The sequence below is a fragment of the Pelobates fuscus genome, chromosome 1 (genome assembly GCF_036172605.1).
Source record: "Pelobates fuscus isolate aPelFus1 chromosome 1, aPelFus1.pri, whole genome shotgun sequence".
In the NCBI taxonomy this organism is placed as follows: Eukaryota; Metazoa; Chordata; class Amphibia; order Anura; family Pelobatidae; genus Pelobates; species Pelobates fuscus.
In genome coordinates this window covers 238941918-238957128 of record NC_086317.1, presented here as the reverse complement: position 1 = coordinate 238957128, position 15211 = coordinate 238941918, and the positions used below count along the sequence as shown (strand labels likewise).

The following is a 15211-nucleotide window of genomic DNA, read 5'->3' as shown; positions in this document are numbered from 1 at the left end:
CTTAGCTACATACCATTGCCCAGAATTGAGGATGCTGGGGTATATGTGGACATATTTCATAGTGCCCCTGCCATCTTAAAGGTAACATGCTGTAAGAGAAGAGTCACTTAGACTAAAGCTGAGTTTTCCTTCTTTGTAAAAGGTGTCTTGTGAGAGTGGGACCTAAATTGTAAAGAACTTTTCATACAGCCAATACATTCTATACTTTAATATTTTCTAAATAGGGGTTGAGTAGGCCCTATGGGATAGTCTGATTTACTGTTGGATTAAAGAAGGGTACAAAAATGTTTGGGGAGGGAAACCAATAACTTCATTACCGGTTTGTATTTACCTCCCCACTGTGGACCAGGCTCTTCTTCCAAGTTACAATAGTGCCAATTGCGCCACTCTACTTACTACCACTGATCTATCAACAGCCCCATTTTCTTTTTAGGAGTAGCATTGATTGGCCCTCCGTGAATGTATCACAAGTCAAACTTTCTCTTACAAGTAATAGCTACTTAGTGTTGCTGGTCCCTCCTCAATCAATAGTTATTAGAGTGTAGGTAGCAAATAATAAAGTGCTTGTGCATTTAGTAAAAATAAATGAATTTGCATGGTAGGACAGTGGGCGGTAAAGTTCAGTAAACAAGAAGTATAAGATCTGTGGAATCTTACTTTATGGCTATTAGAAATTGTAGGTGGATTGCAATATTGCTACAACAGATTATACTGGTTTAGAGGTCTCCAGATTATTCACTGTGAATTTTAAATGACGTGTTTGAGCACCATAACACCTTTTAGCATCAGCTGACCTCTCTAAGCCAATCTGTGTGTCTCTCCCCCCCCCCCCCCCCCCATACATCCATGGATGCTCCCTTAACTTTCCCATTATCTAGGGTTTCAGGAAGTGGAAGGACAGGGGTGATAGCATTCTGGTGCTTGAACACATACCTTCTGGTTTACCCCTAAAGATGCCCCAGAGACATCCTGGCCTCATAATCATTTTTATGAAGTTATTGCCCAAACTGGTTCTTTAATTTCAAAATAAACTGGGGGTGGGGGGGGGAGAAAATCTCTAACTCTGCTCGCTACCTGTTTGGCTATACTTGCCTTAAATTTGAAATTGAGTCTGCTTTTTCACTTTAGTGAAATGATCTGGGTTCTTCCCTATATTGATAATTTCAAATTTTAGGGTGATATAGCCCAACTGTAAGCATAGCTGGATTAGAAAATGTTTCCAATTCTGCTATTTAGGAATTAAATTTGAAACGCATTTTGAATTTCCATTTTAGTGACTAACTCTGCAACTTATTTTTCAATTGCTCTATTTCCTTTTTGTGAGTTTCTTATGGTTAGTTGTGGAAAGTCCCACCAGGCATGGATAGAACTGCTCTGAAAGAGCCTTTGAAGGTGACAAATGGGTTGTAATCGAAATGGATCAAAAGTATAGTGGTAGGGAAAATCGGTACCCGTCTTCAGATCTCTAGTGGTAACCCGCTATTACCACTATACTATGGCAGGGAAAAAAAAAAGTTAAAGGGAAACTCCAGTGCCAGAAAAACGATCCGTTTTTCTGGCACTGGAGGGTCCCTCTCCCTCCCACCCACCAATCCCCGGTTACTGAAGGGGTGAAAACCCCTTCAGTCACTTACCAGGGGCAGCGACAGGTCCCACGTCGCTGCTTCCTCCTCCCCCGCCGCTCCTCCTTCTGGTTACGTCGGCCGGTGGGCGAGACTGATCTCGCCCGCCGGCCGAGGAGACCTAATGCGCATGCGCGGCAATGCCGCACATGCGCATTAGCGCACCCCATAGGAAAGCATTGAAAATGAATTTCAATGCTTCCCTATGGGGAATAGAGCGACGCTGGAGGTCCTCACACAGCGTGAGGACGTCCAGCGACGCTCTAGCACAGAAAACCTGTGCTATGAAGCAGGAAGTGTCCTCTAGTGGCTGTCTAATAGACAGCCACTAGGGGAGGACTTAACCCTGCAAGGTAAATATTGCAGTTTTAAAAAAACTGCAATAATTACACTTGCAGGGTTAAGGGTAGTGGGAGTTGGCACCCAGACCACTCCAATGAGCTGAAGTGGTCTGGGTGCCTGGAGTGTCCCTTTAAGGGCTGAACACAGCTTAGTGGTCAGTGTGAGTCCACTAATTTTGACCCCAGTTGACAGAGGGGAGCTTCAGGTATCCAGATATATTGATGTTTTCCTGATACTACACTCACTGAGGGCTTTCGACCGGTACCATTTACCACAGCAGAAATGATATTGCAAACAGGATGCATGCTGTCTGTGTAAACATCACAGGCTGACAGCTGCCTCACAATTCCAACAAAACAATGTACACAAATTGGCAATTCTCTTGTATATTCTGAAAAGTCCTATAAATGAATAAGAGCCAATACTACATAAATTACACAAATAAACAAAACACAAGCTTTAGTGAAGGTAGAAGGCTTTGTGATTTATTAAAGAAAAAGCAGACGGTAATACTGCTTTATTAGCAAATTTGTTGTCTTCCCAATACATAATGAACCTTCTAAGTACATAGCCCAAGCATTGAGAACAGGGACATTGTCCCAAAGGTGTGATTCACGTCTGTTGTGGGGACAGATGGCTGTGGAAGTACAACTATACTGTAGCACAGTACCTGCTGCTGTGGGCCTGAGCTATGTTCCTGGGAGGACAGAGTGTTTAAGGTACATTCTTATATCTCTCACAATACATGGCTGCTTCTCTGAGGTATATGATGTTTTTTCTGTAGTCTCCAGAGGAATCCTGGGACATCAGAACGACATGAAATGTGATACTAGGAGAATGTGTGTGAAGCAGCAGTGATGAGAGCCTGCAGTGGGCAGGGACTGGGGAGAAGTGCAGGAGCAGCAGCCTCCACCCTGTACCTTAAACAGCTCCAGTCACATCAGGACACAGATAATACTTTTGTCACAAATCAGCACAAAGTGGGTGCGTGTGGGGAAGTGGGTGGTCAAAGAATCAGGTAAGAAACACTGAAGTGAGCCCGAGTTACACCTTCCTGTTGTCAGTCTTCACTGTATTACACTCGTGGGAGCAGCTTCGCCATGAAATCTTTCACATATGTCATTTCCTGTAGACATAGAATGACCATCAGTTCACAAAAATTAAGCAGCACAGCTTTAGACATAATAGGAAGAGATGCTATGCTGTGCATGAAAGTAATACACAGTGTATATGTGTTTCTAGCAGATCGTACATGTGTAAAGAGCACTTACCTCTTGACTGGTGCTATGAGCGACTCCCGGATAGGTCTTGAACTGGACTTTTGTAGGGTTCAACATAGACTTCAGCTTCTCTGAAGTGAGGTTTCCAAACCTTACAGGGAGCATGGGGTCTACCTCGCCATGACATTGCAGTACGGAAACGTCTTTATTTACACCACTTGCAGCCTGCAGTAAGAAGGAAACCGTAGGTCACATGAGCAGGAAACGTATGCCTTCTCACATGAACTGCAATGCTTGTGTTCACATATTTCCCGAAAACAACCCTGTTTACAACCAGCCTGTCCAGATTCTAGTATGCTAAATGGAAGCAATAGGGAGGACGGGGGAAGACAGGCATCACAGCCAGCCAGAAATCATTATACATATTTTTACATTAACCATTTCTTGTTCTTGCAACTCGTGTAAGGAACTTTTAATATACAAGGGAGTATAAACACTAAACATGAAAAATTGTATTGAATGTATAGAAAATAAGTTTTTTATTTTTTTATAATTCTTTATTTGACATGCATATGTAATTGACATTGCCTTTAAGTACATTGTTAATATGGACAGGTGGTGGTCCCATTTCGCAACATGTTTCTATATCATAATGTAGCTGACCCCATATGGTTCATGATACAGGATTTCTGGGTGTCAAGTTCTCATGTTTGGCTCTCTGGTGTTAGGTTAGATGTCAATGTTAATTTTCTTTTATTGTGCACACAACAAAAACACTGTTTAACCTTAAACAGAAAAAATTAAATCAAAGTAAACTAATGGTGAGTGTTCGCTCCATGTCTCTGGGTCTGAACTAGTGGTGCGCCGACTGAGTTCTGTGATGGCCGTGCCTGTCCTGTCTCCTTATTAGTGTGCTCGTCGGAGGCCAATTTTCCTTTGCCTTCGACCCTGGTTTTGTCTCTAGCGTTTTGTCTATGGCGTCCTCTTTATTTGTGTTTTGATTCTCTTGTTAGCTATTGTGCTTTTTATGTACCTTCCAACCTTATAATGTCGGCATCTACCCTGTCTCTCTAGAGGGGTCATCCGGTTTTAGCTTTGGTCCCCTGAGCTTGGTCCGTGTTCCCAGAGAGTATGTCGCGCTATCTGAACTGTTGAGATAGAGAAAGAAGAAGAAAAGTGGGGAAAGATACGGTAGGAAAGAAGGGGGGGGGGGGGGGGGGAAGGAGGGGAAGAGCGCCCCGCCACTCTCTCTGTTCCCAGGGGGCAGCCCTCCCATGGTTCCCATATTTTTTTTAAAGGACTTTTGGGTACCTCTGACCCTGGCTGTGAGATTGTCCATTAAATGTAATTCTTTAATTCTAGTGATTACCCCTGTTATCGAGGGAGTATTCTGTTTAAGCCAATCTGAAGCCACTGCCCTCCTTGCTGCTAGGGTAATTTTATGAATAAGTTTTTGCTCGCTCCGGGTCCACCCATCTATAGATCTGCTTAGTAGATACAGCCATGGGCCTAGATCTGGGGCCCTGGAGAAAACCTGTCTCAGTAAGTCCCTGATTTGTGACCAAAATCAGCTAATCTTTGGGCATTCCCACCACATATGTATGTAGGTTCCTTTCATGCCACAGCCCCTCCAGCACAAGTCAGTGGGGGTCTTCCTCATGTGGTACAATTTAACAGGAGTGGTATACCATCGGAGCATTGTTTTTACTGATTGCTTTTGTAATATGACGCATAGGGAGGAAGTGTTATTAGCTTCCCATATTTCTTGCCATTCTATCCCCTCTATTTCCTCCCCCAGGTCTCTTTCCCATTGAGCCGTGTATGTGAGGCCTCCCCATTCCTTGGTTTCCGAGCATAAGTGGGCATATAGTAGTGTTATCAGGCCCGTGGGCATGTTTTCCTGTAGGCATATGCGTTCGAAAAACTTCATTGATTTTTGTGCTGCTGCTTGTATGTGTGGCTGTTTGGCATACTCTTTGACTTGTATGTAGCGAAAGAAGTCGGCTGGTGTAAGGTGGCCCCTGTTTTAATGTGTCAAATGGAATGATTTCCGTGCCCTGGTATAACTGACAGATTCGTTGTAGGCTTATTCTTTCCAGGTTCCGTAAATCTCTTGCTGTCATTCCTGGTATGAATTCCCTATTGCGTAGGTATGGCATAAGGGGAGAGGGGGCCGACGCAAGCCCATTTTTATGAGCCGTGGAGTCCCATGTTCTTATGGAATTAAGGATGGTCGGGCATGTGGCTCTGATCATTGGTCTAGATGTTTTGGGTACCCATATGAGCAGTTGTGGCATGTCTGCCCCCACCATAAGGGCTTCTACATCTGCCCATTTCCTTTCCCCTGGAGGAGAGTGCCACATAGCAACCTGTGCTAATTGGCTCGCTACATAGTAGAAATATAAATTAGGTAGACCTAGTCCACCTCTAGTTTTCGATCTGTGTAGTATGTGTCTCGAGATCCTATGGCATTTGTTTTGCCATATGAAAGCCTCTATTGCCCGTTGCAAGGGCTGTAGTTGCGCCCTCGAAATGTGTATGGGAATAGTTTGGAATAGGAATAGGATCCTAGGCAGTATATTCATTTTTACCGCGTGGATATGTCCTATCTACGAGATAGGCCTGTCTGTCCAGGTCTCTAATTCCTTAGTTAGCGTTTTAAACATCGGTGTGTAGTTGTGGCTATATAACTGTGCTGGATTTGCCGTCAGGCGTATCCCTAAATATTTTAGTGACTGGTGTACAACGCAGATGTTGTGTGTTGTCCGTATTGTGGTTACCTCTCCCCCAGGGATGTGTATCGGAAGGGCGCTGGACTTTGACATGCGGGCTTTGTAACCAGAAATTTGTCGTAGTCCCATAGGATGTCTTGGAGGGCACCCAAAGATCTTGTGGGGTCGGTGAGCATCAGGAGCACGTCATCCGCATAGGCCGATACCAGGAACTCTCTCCCTCCCACCCCAACGCCCTTTATGTCAGGATGTTTCCTCAGAGCCTGAAGCAACGGTTCGAGCGAGAGCACAAACAGCAATGGGGACAGGGGGCACCCCTGTCGTGTTCCATTGTGAAGTTGGAATGGTCGGAGCTGGGCTCCTGTAATTTTTACCTGTGCCTGTACATGGCTTTAATTAGTGTTGTTGATTGTTCGGGGAAACCTAGGTGGGATAGAAGCGTAAACAGATAAGACCATTGAACTCTGTCAAAAGCTTTTTCAGCATCGATCGATAATAACAATGTTGGGTTGTTGGTGGCTGGCTGTTTCCATATGAGGTCAATGTTTCTGCGGGTGTTCTCGAATTGCTGCCTGCCGGGTATAAAGCCTACTTGGTCTGCGTCTATTATTTCTGCCAGATACGGGTTGAGCCTATCCGCTATCATGGTTTATGAGGGATTATGGGCCTATAGCTTTCGGGGAGTAACGGGTCTTTATCTGGTTTAGGTAATAAGATAATGGTGGCTAGGGACATGTCCTGGTTCGGTGTACCTCCCTCTCTAAATCTATTGAATACCGCTGTCAGGTGAGGCGTGAGTTTCTCCCTAAAGGTCTTATAGTATGTCCCGTCAAAACCGTCCAGTCCGGGGGCCCCATTTCCTTTTAGCTCAGCTATGGCCCGATCTACCTCTTCCGGTAGGATTTCCGCGGCCATTTTATCTCTTGCTTCTTGCGATAGTTTAGGTAGACCTAGGTTGGCTAGGAATTTGTGTGTCAGTTCTGTGTCGTTCGCTATATGTGTCTTTGAGTTTGGTGAGTGGTTGTAAAGGGATTTATAGAGGTCTGTAAATACGTCCGCGATATCTGTAGGCGCAGTTTTAATGGAGCCGTCCGGGTGTCGTATGGATGCGATATGTCCGCTCCTCCGTCTGGGTTTGAGAACCCTCGCTAGGAGTTACTTAGCCTGGCTAAATCTTAAGATTAATAATGCTGGTGGACACAATATCATTAATCGTTATAATGTTGTCACTAGACTTAACTAAATTGAAACTAGCTCACCTGAAAATCGTTTGACACATGCTGATCCACCATGTCATGTGTAAATATAAAAAACAGTGCATTTTTTCCTGATATTGTATATTACACCATTGCTTTATCTTGTTTTACCCTTTACAATGTTTACCTGAAATTGTATGCATAATACTGCACTGCAAAAATAAAGAATTAAAAAAAAAAAAAAAATGATGGCGAGATGACCACTACTGCACACTGTGGTGGTTAGATCACTTTTTTTTTTTTATTATTATTATTATTCTTTTTAGACACTTGTATTATACGGTTTACTGTATGATCAAGGTTTAAAGAAAATGATAATGAATCTGTGCTGTACATTTTCTAGACCGTTTGTAAATAAATAATTGTACTCTTTTGCAACTACACAAAAATAGTATCCATGTATAACTTACCAATTTGGCAAAAGTAGAGACCCCTGGTGTTCTCTGCATGCTATGTTTAGAGCCTTATTGTGGGGCCATTTTTGCAGTTCCTGTCACTGCTAGAATCAGCAGCGGGATTTCGCTTATGCACACAGTACAAAATGGTCTGAGTAGGAATATTTATCATATATTGACAGGCTGTCAAAATATGATCTTGTGTGATCTCCCTTCCTGATCGCAACATTATGCACAGCCCAACACCAATCACTTTTAGCAGTGTGTGATCAGACTGCAGGGAAAAATGTAGGGAAAATTGGTAGCTGTCTTAAGATCTCTAGTGGTAACCCGCTATTATCACTATACTATGGCAGGGAAAAAAAAAAGTTAAGGGCTGAACACAGCTTAGTGGTCAGTGTGAGTCCACTAATTTTGACCCCAGTTGACAGAGGGGAGATTCAGGTATCCAGATATATTGAGGTTTTCCTGATACTAGTTAAACACTGCCCCACCAGGTGCAAAAGCTGCATAATACATAATTAATTATTTAGTTGTAGGCCCTACATGAAAGAACAACTCCAATAGAGGTTTAATAAACACCATAACATTAGGAATACAAACCTGTGTGCCCAACGTAATAGTGCCCCTGCCCCTAACCAGTGCTCCTTATAGAGCATGTGTACATCCAAAGCCTGACCTAGCAAAGCATTAAATACAATGCTTTCCCATGAGCTGGTGCATCACGTGACAGTTTTACTATGTGGGTGCAGATGTGTCTTTTGTGGCTGTCTGTATGACAGCCACTAGTGAAGTGTTTAATCCTTTATGGTAAACATTGCTCTTTCTTCAAAAAATGTTTTAAAAAAAAAAAAAAAAAAATCAATGTTTTACCAACAGGGGTTAAACACACACAACCACCACACCAAGACTACTTTAGATGAACTGGCCAGGGTGATTTTAGTGGTCCTTAAATGTTCTATTTAGAATACTGTTCTGTTCTGTTCTATAAAGAGGGAAGGATTGTACACTCAATTTTGACCAACATACTGTCAGAATCATGCATCTCATCCGTATTCTAGTGCACAGAACTATTTGTGTGATGTAGCAGACAGATACAATGTCTCCACATATATCATGTAAACTGTAATAGCAAGGACCACTGTGCAGCTATACATGTATATGACAGCAGCATTTAAAAACAAACAGTTTTGTCCAATACGCACTGTAGGAACAATGCCAGGTACCACCTAAACATCATAATAAAGCATTACATGCAGATATATAGTACCTATTCTGTGTACAATTTAATGCCAATTTCCAGTTAGCAGCAGCCAGAGAGCTTCTTTACGACTCTGGTTTTTCTAACCATACCTGAGGGAATGTCTTGTTAAGGGGTAGCCAGCAGCTGAGTCCAACTACTCCTGCGACTTTGTGTTGACAGGTTAGAGCTGTATACAACGAAAGAGCACCTCCCTGAAGAAAAAAATATAAAAATAAATAAAAAGATACAGAGCAGGGCTCATAACTTAAATACAAATGGTGTACTGGAAACTGCACTTTTCAGGAGACCGCACTCACAGACCGATTCCAATTCTCAAGGCCTGTATTTTTTTTAAATAACATTGTAAGTTGTAGTCCTTAAATAACCATATAGACCTGAAATATTAAGTAAAACAGTAATGAATTTGAATACAAATATTTTCAAAATGGGTTAAATAACTTATCAGAACCACTAATTTACCTCTGCCCAGATATGACTGGATGGTGGTTCAAAGACAGTAGAAACATGATTAAGCAAGAATGATTTGAGATACATGAACAAAAGACCCCATGAAAAAATAAAATTTTTAAAAAAGTAGGCAGGGAGGTTAAACACATTACAATGGGAAGGCCAACTTAGTAGCCAAATAATATAGGCCTCTTTCACAATATTTAGACAGTGTTAGAAATGTTAAAACTTGAAAAAAAAATCAAGCATTACACATGGTTAATGGGGACTTATGTGAGATTTAAAAAAAAAAATTTTTTTTTTTTTTTTTGAAACAGAGAAAGTATAGATGCTTGACAGCCGCTCAAAATACACAGGCAACATGGTAATAAAAAAATAAAAATACCTGTGAGAATCCTGCCAGAATTATCCTGTTGGCTGGTATCCCATTCTTCACTTCATGCTCAATTATACTCTTAACTACAAAAGAAAATTAAAGTTTAACTAGAGAGTTTTCACTGTGCACAGCAAATCACAACCCCTCACAGACGCTGTTAACCATGCGGCAAACTCATGAACCTTTTTGACTGGACTAACAGAATTTAGAATAAGCTGGTTTGAGAAGAACCATGCTTACTTTCATCTAACCCCCTGCTGCAGTTCCCCTCCACTCCAAACCAATCTCATAGATCAGGAGTGAACTGCAATGCTTGTGTTCACATATATTTCCCGAAAACAACCCTGTTTACAACCAGCCTGTCCAGATTCTAGTATGCTAACAGCATATGCACAGTAATCACTGGACTGTGTCAACAATGCTTCTCCATAAGAAGACTCACATCTGGTTATATAAAGTAAAATGGGACACTAAACCCCTAAAGCAAGTCAGCAAGCTGAAGTACTTAAGAGGTATGGAGTATTCTTTTAATCTGGTGAAGGGGTATGTAAATGAATTAAGTCTTGCAGTTCTGTACATATGGAGCATACTTGCGCACTCCACCGCTGAAAGAAATACATAGGATGTCCAAGGCATCATGGGATGGCAAAGCGGAAACACAGTAAGGCAAGTTGTTTTTCTTACTTAACTCCACTGTGTTCTTCACCACAGTAAATGCAGACAACTTAGTGGGGTGAATTAACAAAGAACGGTTACTTCCATGGAAGCAAAAGTTTTATTTTAAACCAGTTTTGGTACACATATTTCATTACCAAGAAAATCACATTAATAAGCATATCAGATTAGTCACACCTATAGGATTGTCTAGTTTTTCACATTTGCTCTGTACAACTGGGTCAACAATCCCAGACGTAGAATTTAGTGTATCCAGGGGATGTGGAAATGTAATACAAGATTTAGAAGAACACTCTGGTTCAGCTATAGTTCAACTTTTGTTTCCCCTCAGTTTCTCCTTTAAGATTTAATAAATGTAAATACCATTGTATAGGTTTGAATTGTTTCACTATAAAAGAACAGAATAAATGTGTAGATGGCTAAATGTCTTCGCAAAATAGTAAATTAAAGGGAAACTATAGTGCCAGGAAAACAAACTCGTTTTCCTGGCAATATAGCTTCCCTCTCTGTGAAGGCCCCATCCCTCGGCACCGAACGGGTTAATAACCAGTTCAGTCACTTACCTGGGTCCAGAGCCAATGTCCCTCGGCACTGGCTCAGCTCCGCCCACGCTACTCCCCCCCCCACCGGCAACGGCCGCACTCTCGTTAGGATTTCCACATAGGAAAACATTATTCAATGCTTTCCTATAGAGATTCCAGTGACGCTGGAGGTCCTCATGCATAGCGTGAGGACGTCCAGAGTAGTTTAGACAACCAAAAGTCGTCTAAGAACACAGAAGAGGAGTTAACCTAGGCAGGTGATTATTGCAGTTTATAAAAACTACAATAAGTACCACTCTAGGATTAAGGGTGATGGAAGTGTGCACCAAGACCACTTCAATGAGTTGAAGTTGTCTGGGTGCCTACAGAGTCCCTTTAAAAATAAAATTTGGAGATATGGAAAAATTTACAACCTGACCATTTTTGCCTAATTTTCTAGATTTAGTTTCTAGTGCACTACAGTGTGGCATGTATCTTTTTAGATCTGACCAGTAAAGGAAGCAAATAAAATGATCACTAAGCAAACCGAATAAACAAATCATTACATTCAAAATACAACAGCACCATTTAAGTCCCTTACCATTTTCACCTACGCACTTTGCTACCCTGACAGAAAACATTTATAGAAAATGATAAAAAATGGTTGGTGTGCTTTATTTCCCAGGACATGTCCAGGTATGCTGTGTCTGCTCAGCATGCAAACAATCTTACATACAATGTATTAAATAGGATGATTGCAAAGCATGCTGGGTCAGGTATAAAATATAAATATCTCTCCCATGCACCTAAAACAACCTAAACAAGTTTTGAGATGGGATCATGCATGGGACAGAATTTGCATAACCAAGTCCATACAAGAGGCACATATTTAGTACTAGGAACACACTTGATTACTTCTAAGTCAATTATTAACAGTATTTTAAGTGGTCAAACAAAACAAAAAAATGGAAACATTGCTGACATTTTGTAAAATGAACCTTGAAACATGCAGTTTAGAACTTCTTACTGCTATCTGCCGCTTTCTTGATCCCAGCTTCATCTTCTGGGGCATCAGGACCTAAGCCCATCAAGTCAAACCTGCACAGAGCAAAGGGATTTATTGCCTTGTGAATAGACAATGATTAATTATGGACGCCCAGGTCAATTAACTAAATAACATACCATGCTGGCATCGTCATCTTCATGTTCAGCGTGACCGGAATGCGAGGCCTAAAACATTAAAGACGACAATTTCTTAATGTAAGCAAGAAATTCCCATACATCCACACTGTATACAACTTAAAGATCTACAGACACAATATAAAACATACTTACGCATGAGGACAAATATACTTCACATAAGGCAGTCTTATACCAGTTAGGGCCTCGGCCCAACCATGTCTGGGGAACAAGGAAACCGTATTAGCCACAGAACACAAAATGTAAAGGCAGCACAATCTCATGCCTGAATGCACAGTTTCCAGGAGGTTCTTAATTAAAAAGAAGGTTTATATACTGCATGTAAGTCAAGCACTGGGAAGAATGTACACACTACACTTGCACTGCTGACATCCAAAAAAAACCTCTGCTGGTGATCACAATTATACAGCCATGCAATGAGCCAAAGTGGACCAAGGTTTAACTCACTGAATCACTGAGAGTGACGAGACACCTAGGTATTGCATGAGACAGCACCATAGATATGTACTAAATCAAGTTACTGGGCATCACTAAGAGCAAAGGCACAACACACTTGTAGTCACTGTCAGGAGTGGGGGCATTTGCCACACAATCCATGGGCATCAGTAGGAGTGGGGGCACAGACCACAAGAGGTCACTGAACAACAATGGGCGTAAAAGTACACACCAAAAGCATTCAATTGGCAATGATGGGAGCAAAGCAAGCAATACAGGCAGCCATCAGAGTAAGAAACCAATTCCTTTTTCACCAAGTGTGTAGAGGTGCATACTTTAAAAGTGACGTGCACATATGCACAGAACACAAACTACAAGGTTCAGCACATAATCTGTGTAATCTTCCCCTGAGATTCAGTTCTAAATCTGTGTGTTTTCTTCATTGAGGGAGTGAGTTATGCTGCAAGCTCAGTATCACGGGACTCAGTAATTTGAAAATCATATGCCAGGCTGTGCTAATTAAATAAAAATGCTGCACAAACCATAGCCAAGTTTTACCCATTAGAATGCAATAGTATAAGTCAACATTTATATTTTTCTGCAGGCTGCTGATGATACAGATACGATGGATGCTATATTATCTACTAAAGAAAAGCCATACATCAAGTTCTCTTACATAAAGTATGTAATCATGTTGCCATACAGGAAAGCTATGTTTATATAATGGTTCTAAGGGGTTGTAACTATCAGTTTATATATCAAACCTTCAAATCCCAGTGCTCATCAGCAATGATGGAAAACAGATATATTAAATAAATTGAGAACTATTCAAGGAAATTGGATATGCATACATTAAAGGACCACTATAGGCACCCAGACCACTTCAGCTCAATGAAGTGGTCTGGGTGCCAGGTCCATCTAGGGTTAACCCTGCAGTTGTAAACATAGCAGTTTCAGAGAAACATAGAATGTGACAGCAGTTAAGAACCATTCGCCCCCATCTAGTCTGCCCAATTTTCTAAATACTTTCATTAATCCCTGGTCTTCTCTTATAGCTAGGATAGCCTTATGCCTATCCCACGCATGCAAAAACTCCTTTACTGTGTTAACCTCTACCATTTCAGCTGGAAGGCTATTCCATGCACCCACTAACCTCTCAGTAAAGTAATACTTCCAGATATTATTTTTAAACCTTTGCCCCTCTAATTTAAGAATATGCCCTCTTGTTGTGGTAGTTTTTCTTCTTTTAAATATGGTCTCCTCCTTTATTGTGTTGATTCCCTTTATGTATTTAAATGTTACTCTCATATCCCCCCTGTCTCGTCTTTCATCCAAGCTATACATGTTAAGATCCTTTAACCTTTCCTTGTAAGTTTTAACCTAAAAATCATGAACCAGTTTAGTAGCCCTTCTCTGAACGGTTTTATCAACATCTCCAGTATCAACATCCTTCTGGAGATATGGTCTCCAATACTGCAATACTCCAAGTGAGGTTTCACCAGTGTTCCATACAATGACATGAGCACTTCCCTCTTTCTACTGCTAATACCTCTCCCTATACAACCAAGCATTCTGCAAGCATTTCCTGCTGCTCTATTACATTGTCTGCCTTTAAGTCATCAGAAATAATCACCCCTAAATCCCTTTCATCAGATGTTGAGGTTAGGACTCCATCAAATATTCTGTACTCTGCCCTTGGGTTTTTACATCCAAGATGCATTATCTTGCACTTATCCACATTAAATTTTGTATAACAATTTCCTCCACTCCTTTTTTTTCTCCTCCTCGCCTCCTTCCCATTTTCTTTTAAAATCGATCCTTGATTACTTCATATACCTGCTGTACACCAAAATCCCCTGGCAAAGATATTTCCTCTAGTCAGGTGCTTCTAACAAGACCCTAAAATACTAAAGTGTGCTCTCCAAGTACAGATTGTTATTTTTAACTTACCCTGTATCTCCAAGTCCATGGAGGAATATGACCTGGAGGAGTAAAAATACAGCAGTATAAATGGACGGTTTTTAATTGAACAATTAGGCCCCAGAACAATAGCCCTGTCATGCTCCCATAGGTGGTGGCTCCTCGATGAGACCAAAATACGGTGTGCATTGCGGTCTGCGTGAACTCTCGCTATGTACTAAGGGATTGAGTGTGGCATTACACGGGGAGCCTGGCCGTCATCCACATGGCACAATGTGCTCACCCCGTGTCCCCATCCCATGGACTGGCTCCCCCGGATATCAATGGGCATTGTGTGCCACTCACCACCGCTGTCTCCCGCTCAGTTCCGGGCACAGTCACAGCATCAGTAAGTAGCGGCACCGACATGTTGTTTCCGCACATGCACCGGAGTGATGCACCACACCGCCCCGGTGACCCCTGACCTCCCGGGAGAAACAATGAAAAGCAGCCGCTGAGCGGATCTAACCCCGGCGCATATCACGTGCCCGGCGCCTCTCCCCTTGCGTCATGGCCGCGCGCTCCGAGTTGGCTTCTTGCCGCCATCTTGCGTGTGGCGGATGCACTGCGAGCGACCTCACACCAAGTCAATAATGAAAGCATATAGTGTATACAACCATAGTGTAACATCAGCCAGCATTGCAGGGGCCATTTGCTTTACAATACAGACTAAAACCAATAATAAAACGTGTATTTTTTCTTTTATACAATGTAACCATTAGAAGGGACACTATAGTCACCAAAACAACTTTAGTTTAACCCCTTAA

At 41.9% G+C, this 15211-nt stretch overlaps 1 protein-coding gene across 1 annotated transcript; it reads right to left on the bottom strand.

Moving 5' to 3' along the window:
- Positions 1-2422: 2422 nt before the first annotated feature.
- LYPLA2 (lysophospholipase 2) lies at positions 2423-14951 on the bottom strand. The gene is made up of 9 exons (XM_063455772.1): positions 14751-14951; positions 14436-14467; positions 12186-12251; positions 12033-12080; positions 11878-11948; positions 9664-9737; positions 8921-9022; positions 3236-3409; positions 2423-3090 (listed from the first exon to the last, which is right to left on the bottom strand). The coding sequence occupies exons 1-9, from the start codon at positions 14826-14828 to the stop codon at positions 3040-3042; spliced, it is 696 nt and encodes a 231-aa protein (XP_063311842.1). The 5' UTR covers positions 14829-14951; the 3' UTR covers positions 2423-3039.
- Positions 14952-15211: the final 260 nt, after the last annotated feature.

What these genes read in the sequence shown, in the direction of transcription:
- LYPLA2 (XM_063455772.1), bottom strand. Translation starts at nt 14,828, where the DNA reads ATGTGCGGAAACAACATGTCGGTGCCGCTACTTACTGATGCTGTGACT. An exon ending in CATGGACTTGGAGATACAGG is followed by an intron (nt 12,252 to 14,435) that starts GTAAGTTAAAAA and finishes CTTGTTCCCCAG; the next exon opens with ACATGGTTGGGCCGAGGCCC. An exon ending in AAGTATATTTGTCCTCATGC is followed by an intron (nt 12,081 to 12,185) that starts GTAAGTATGTTT and finishes TTAATGTTTTAG; the next exon opens with GCCTCGCATTCCGGTCACGC.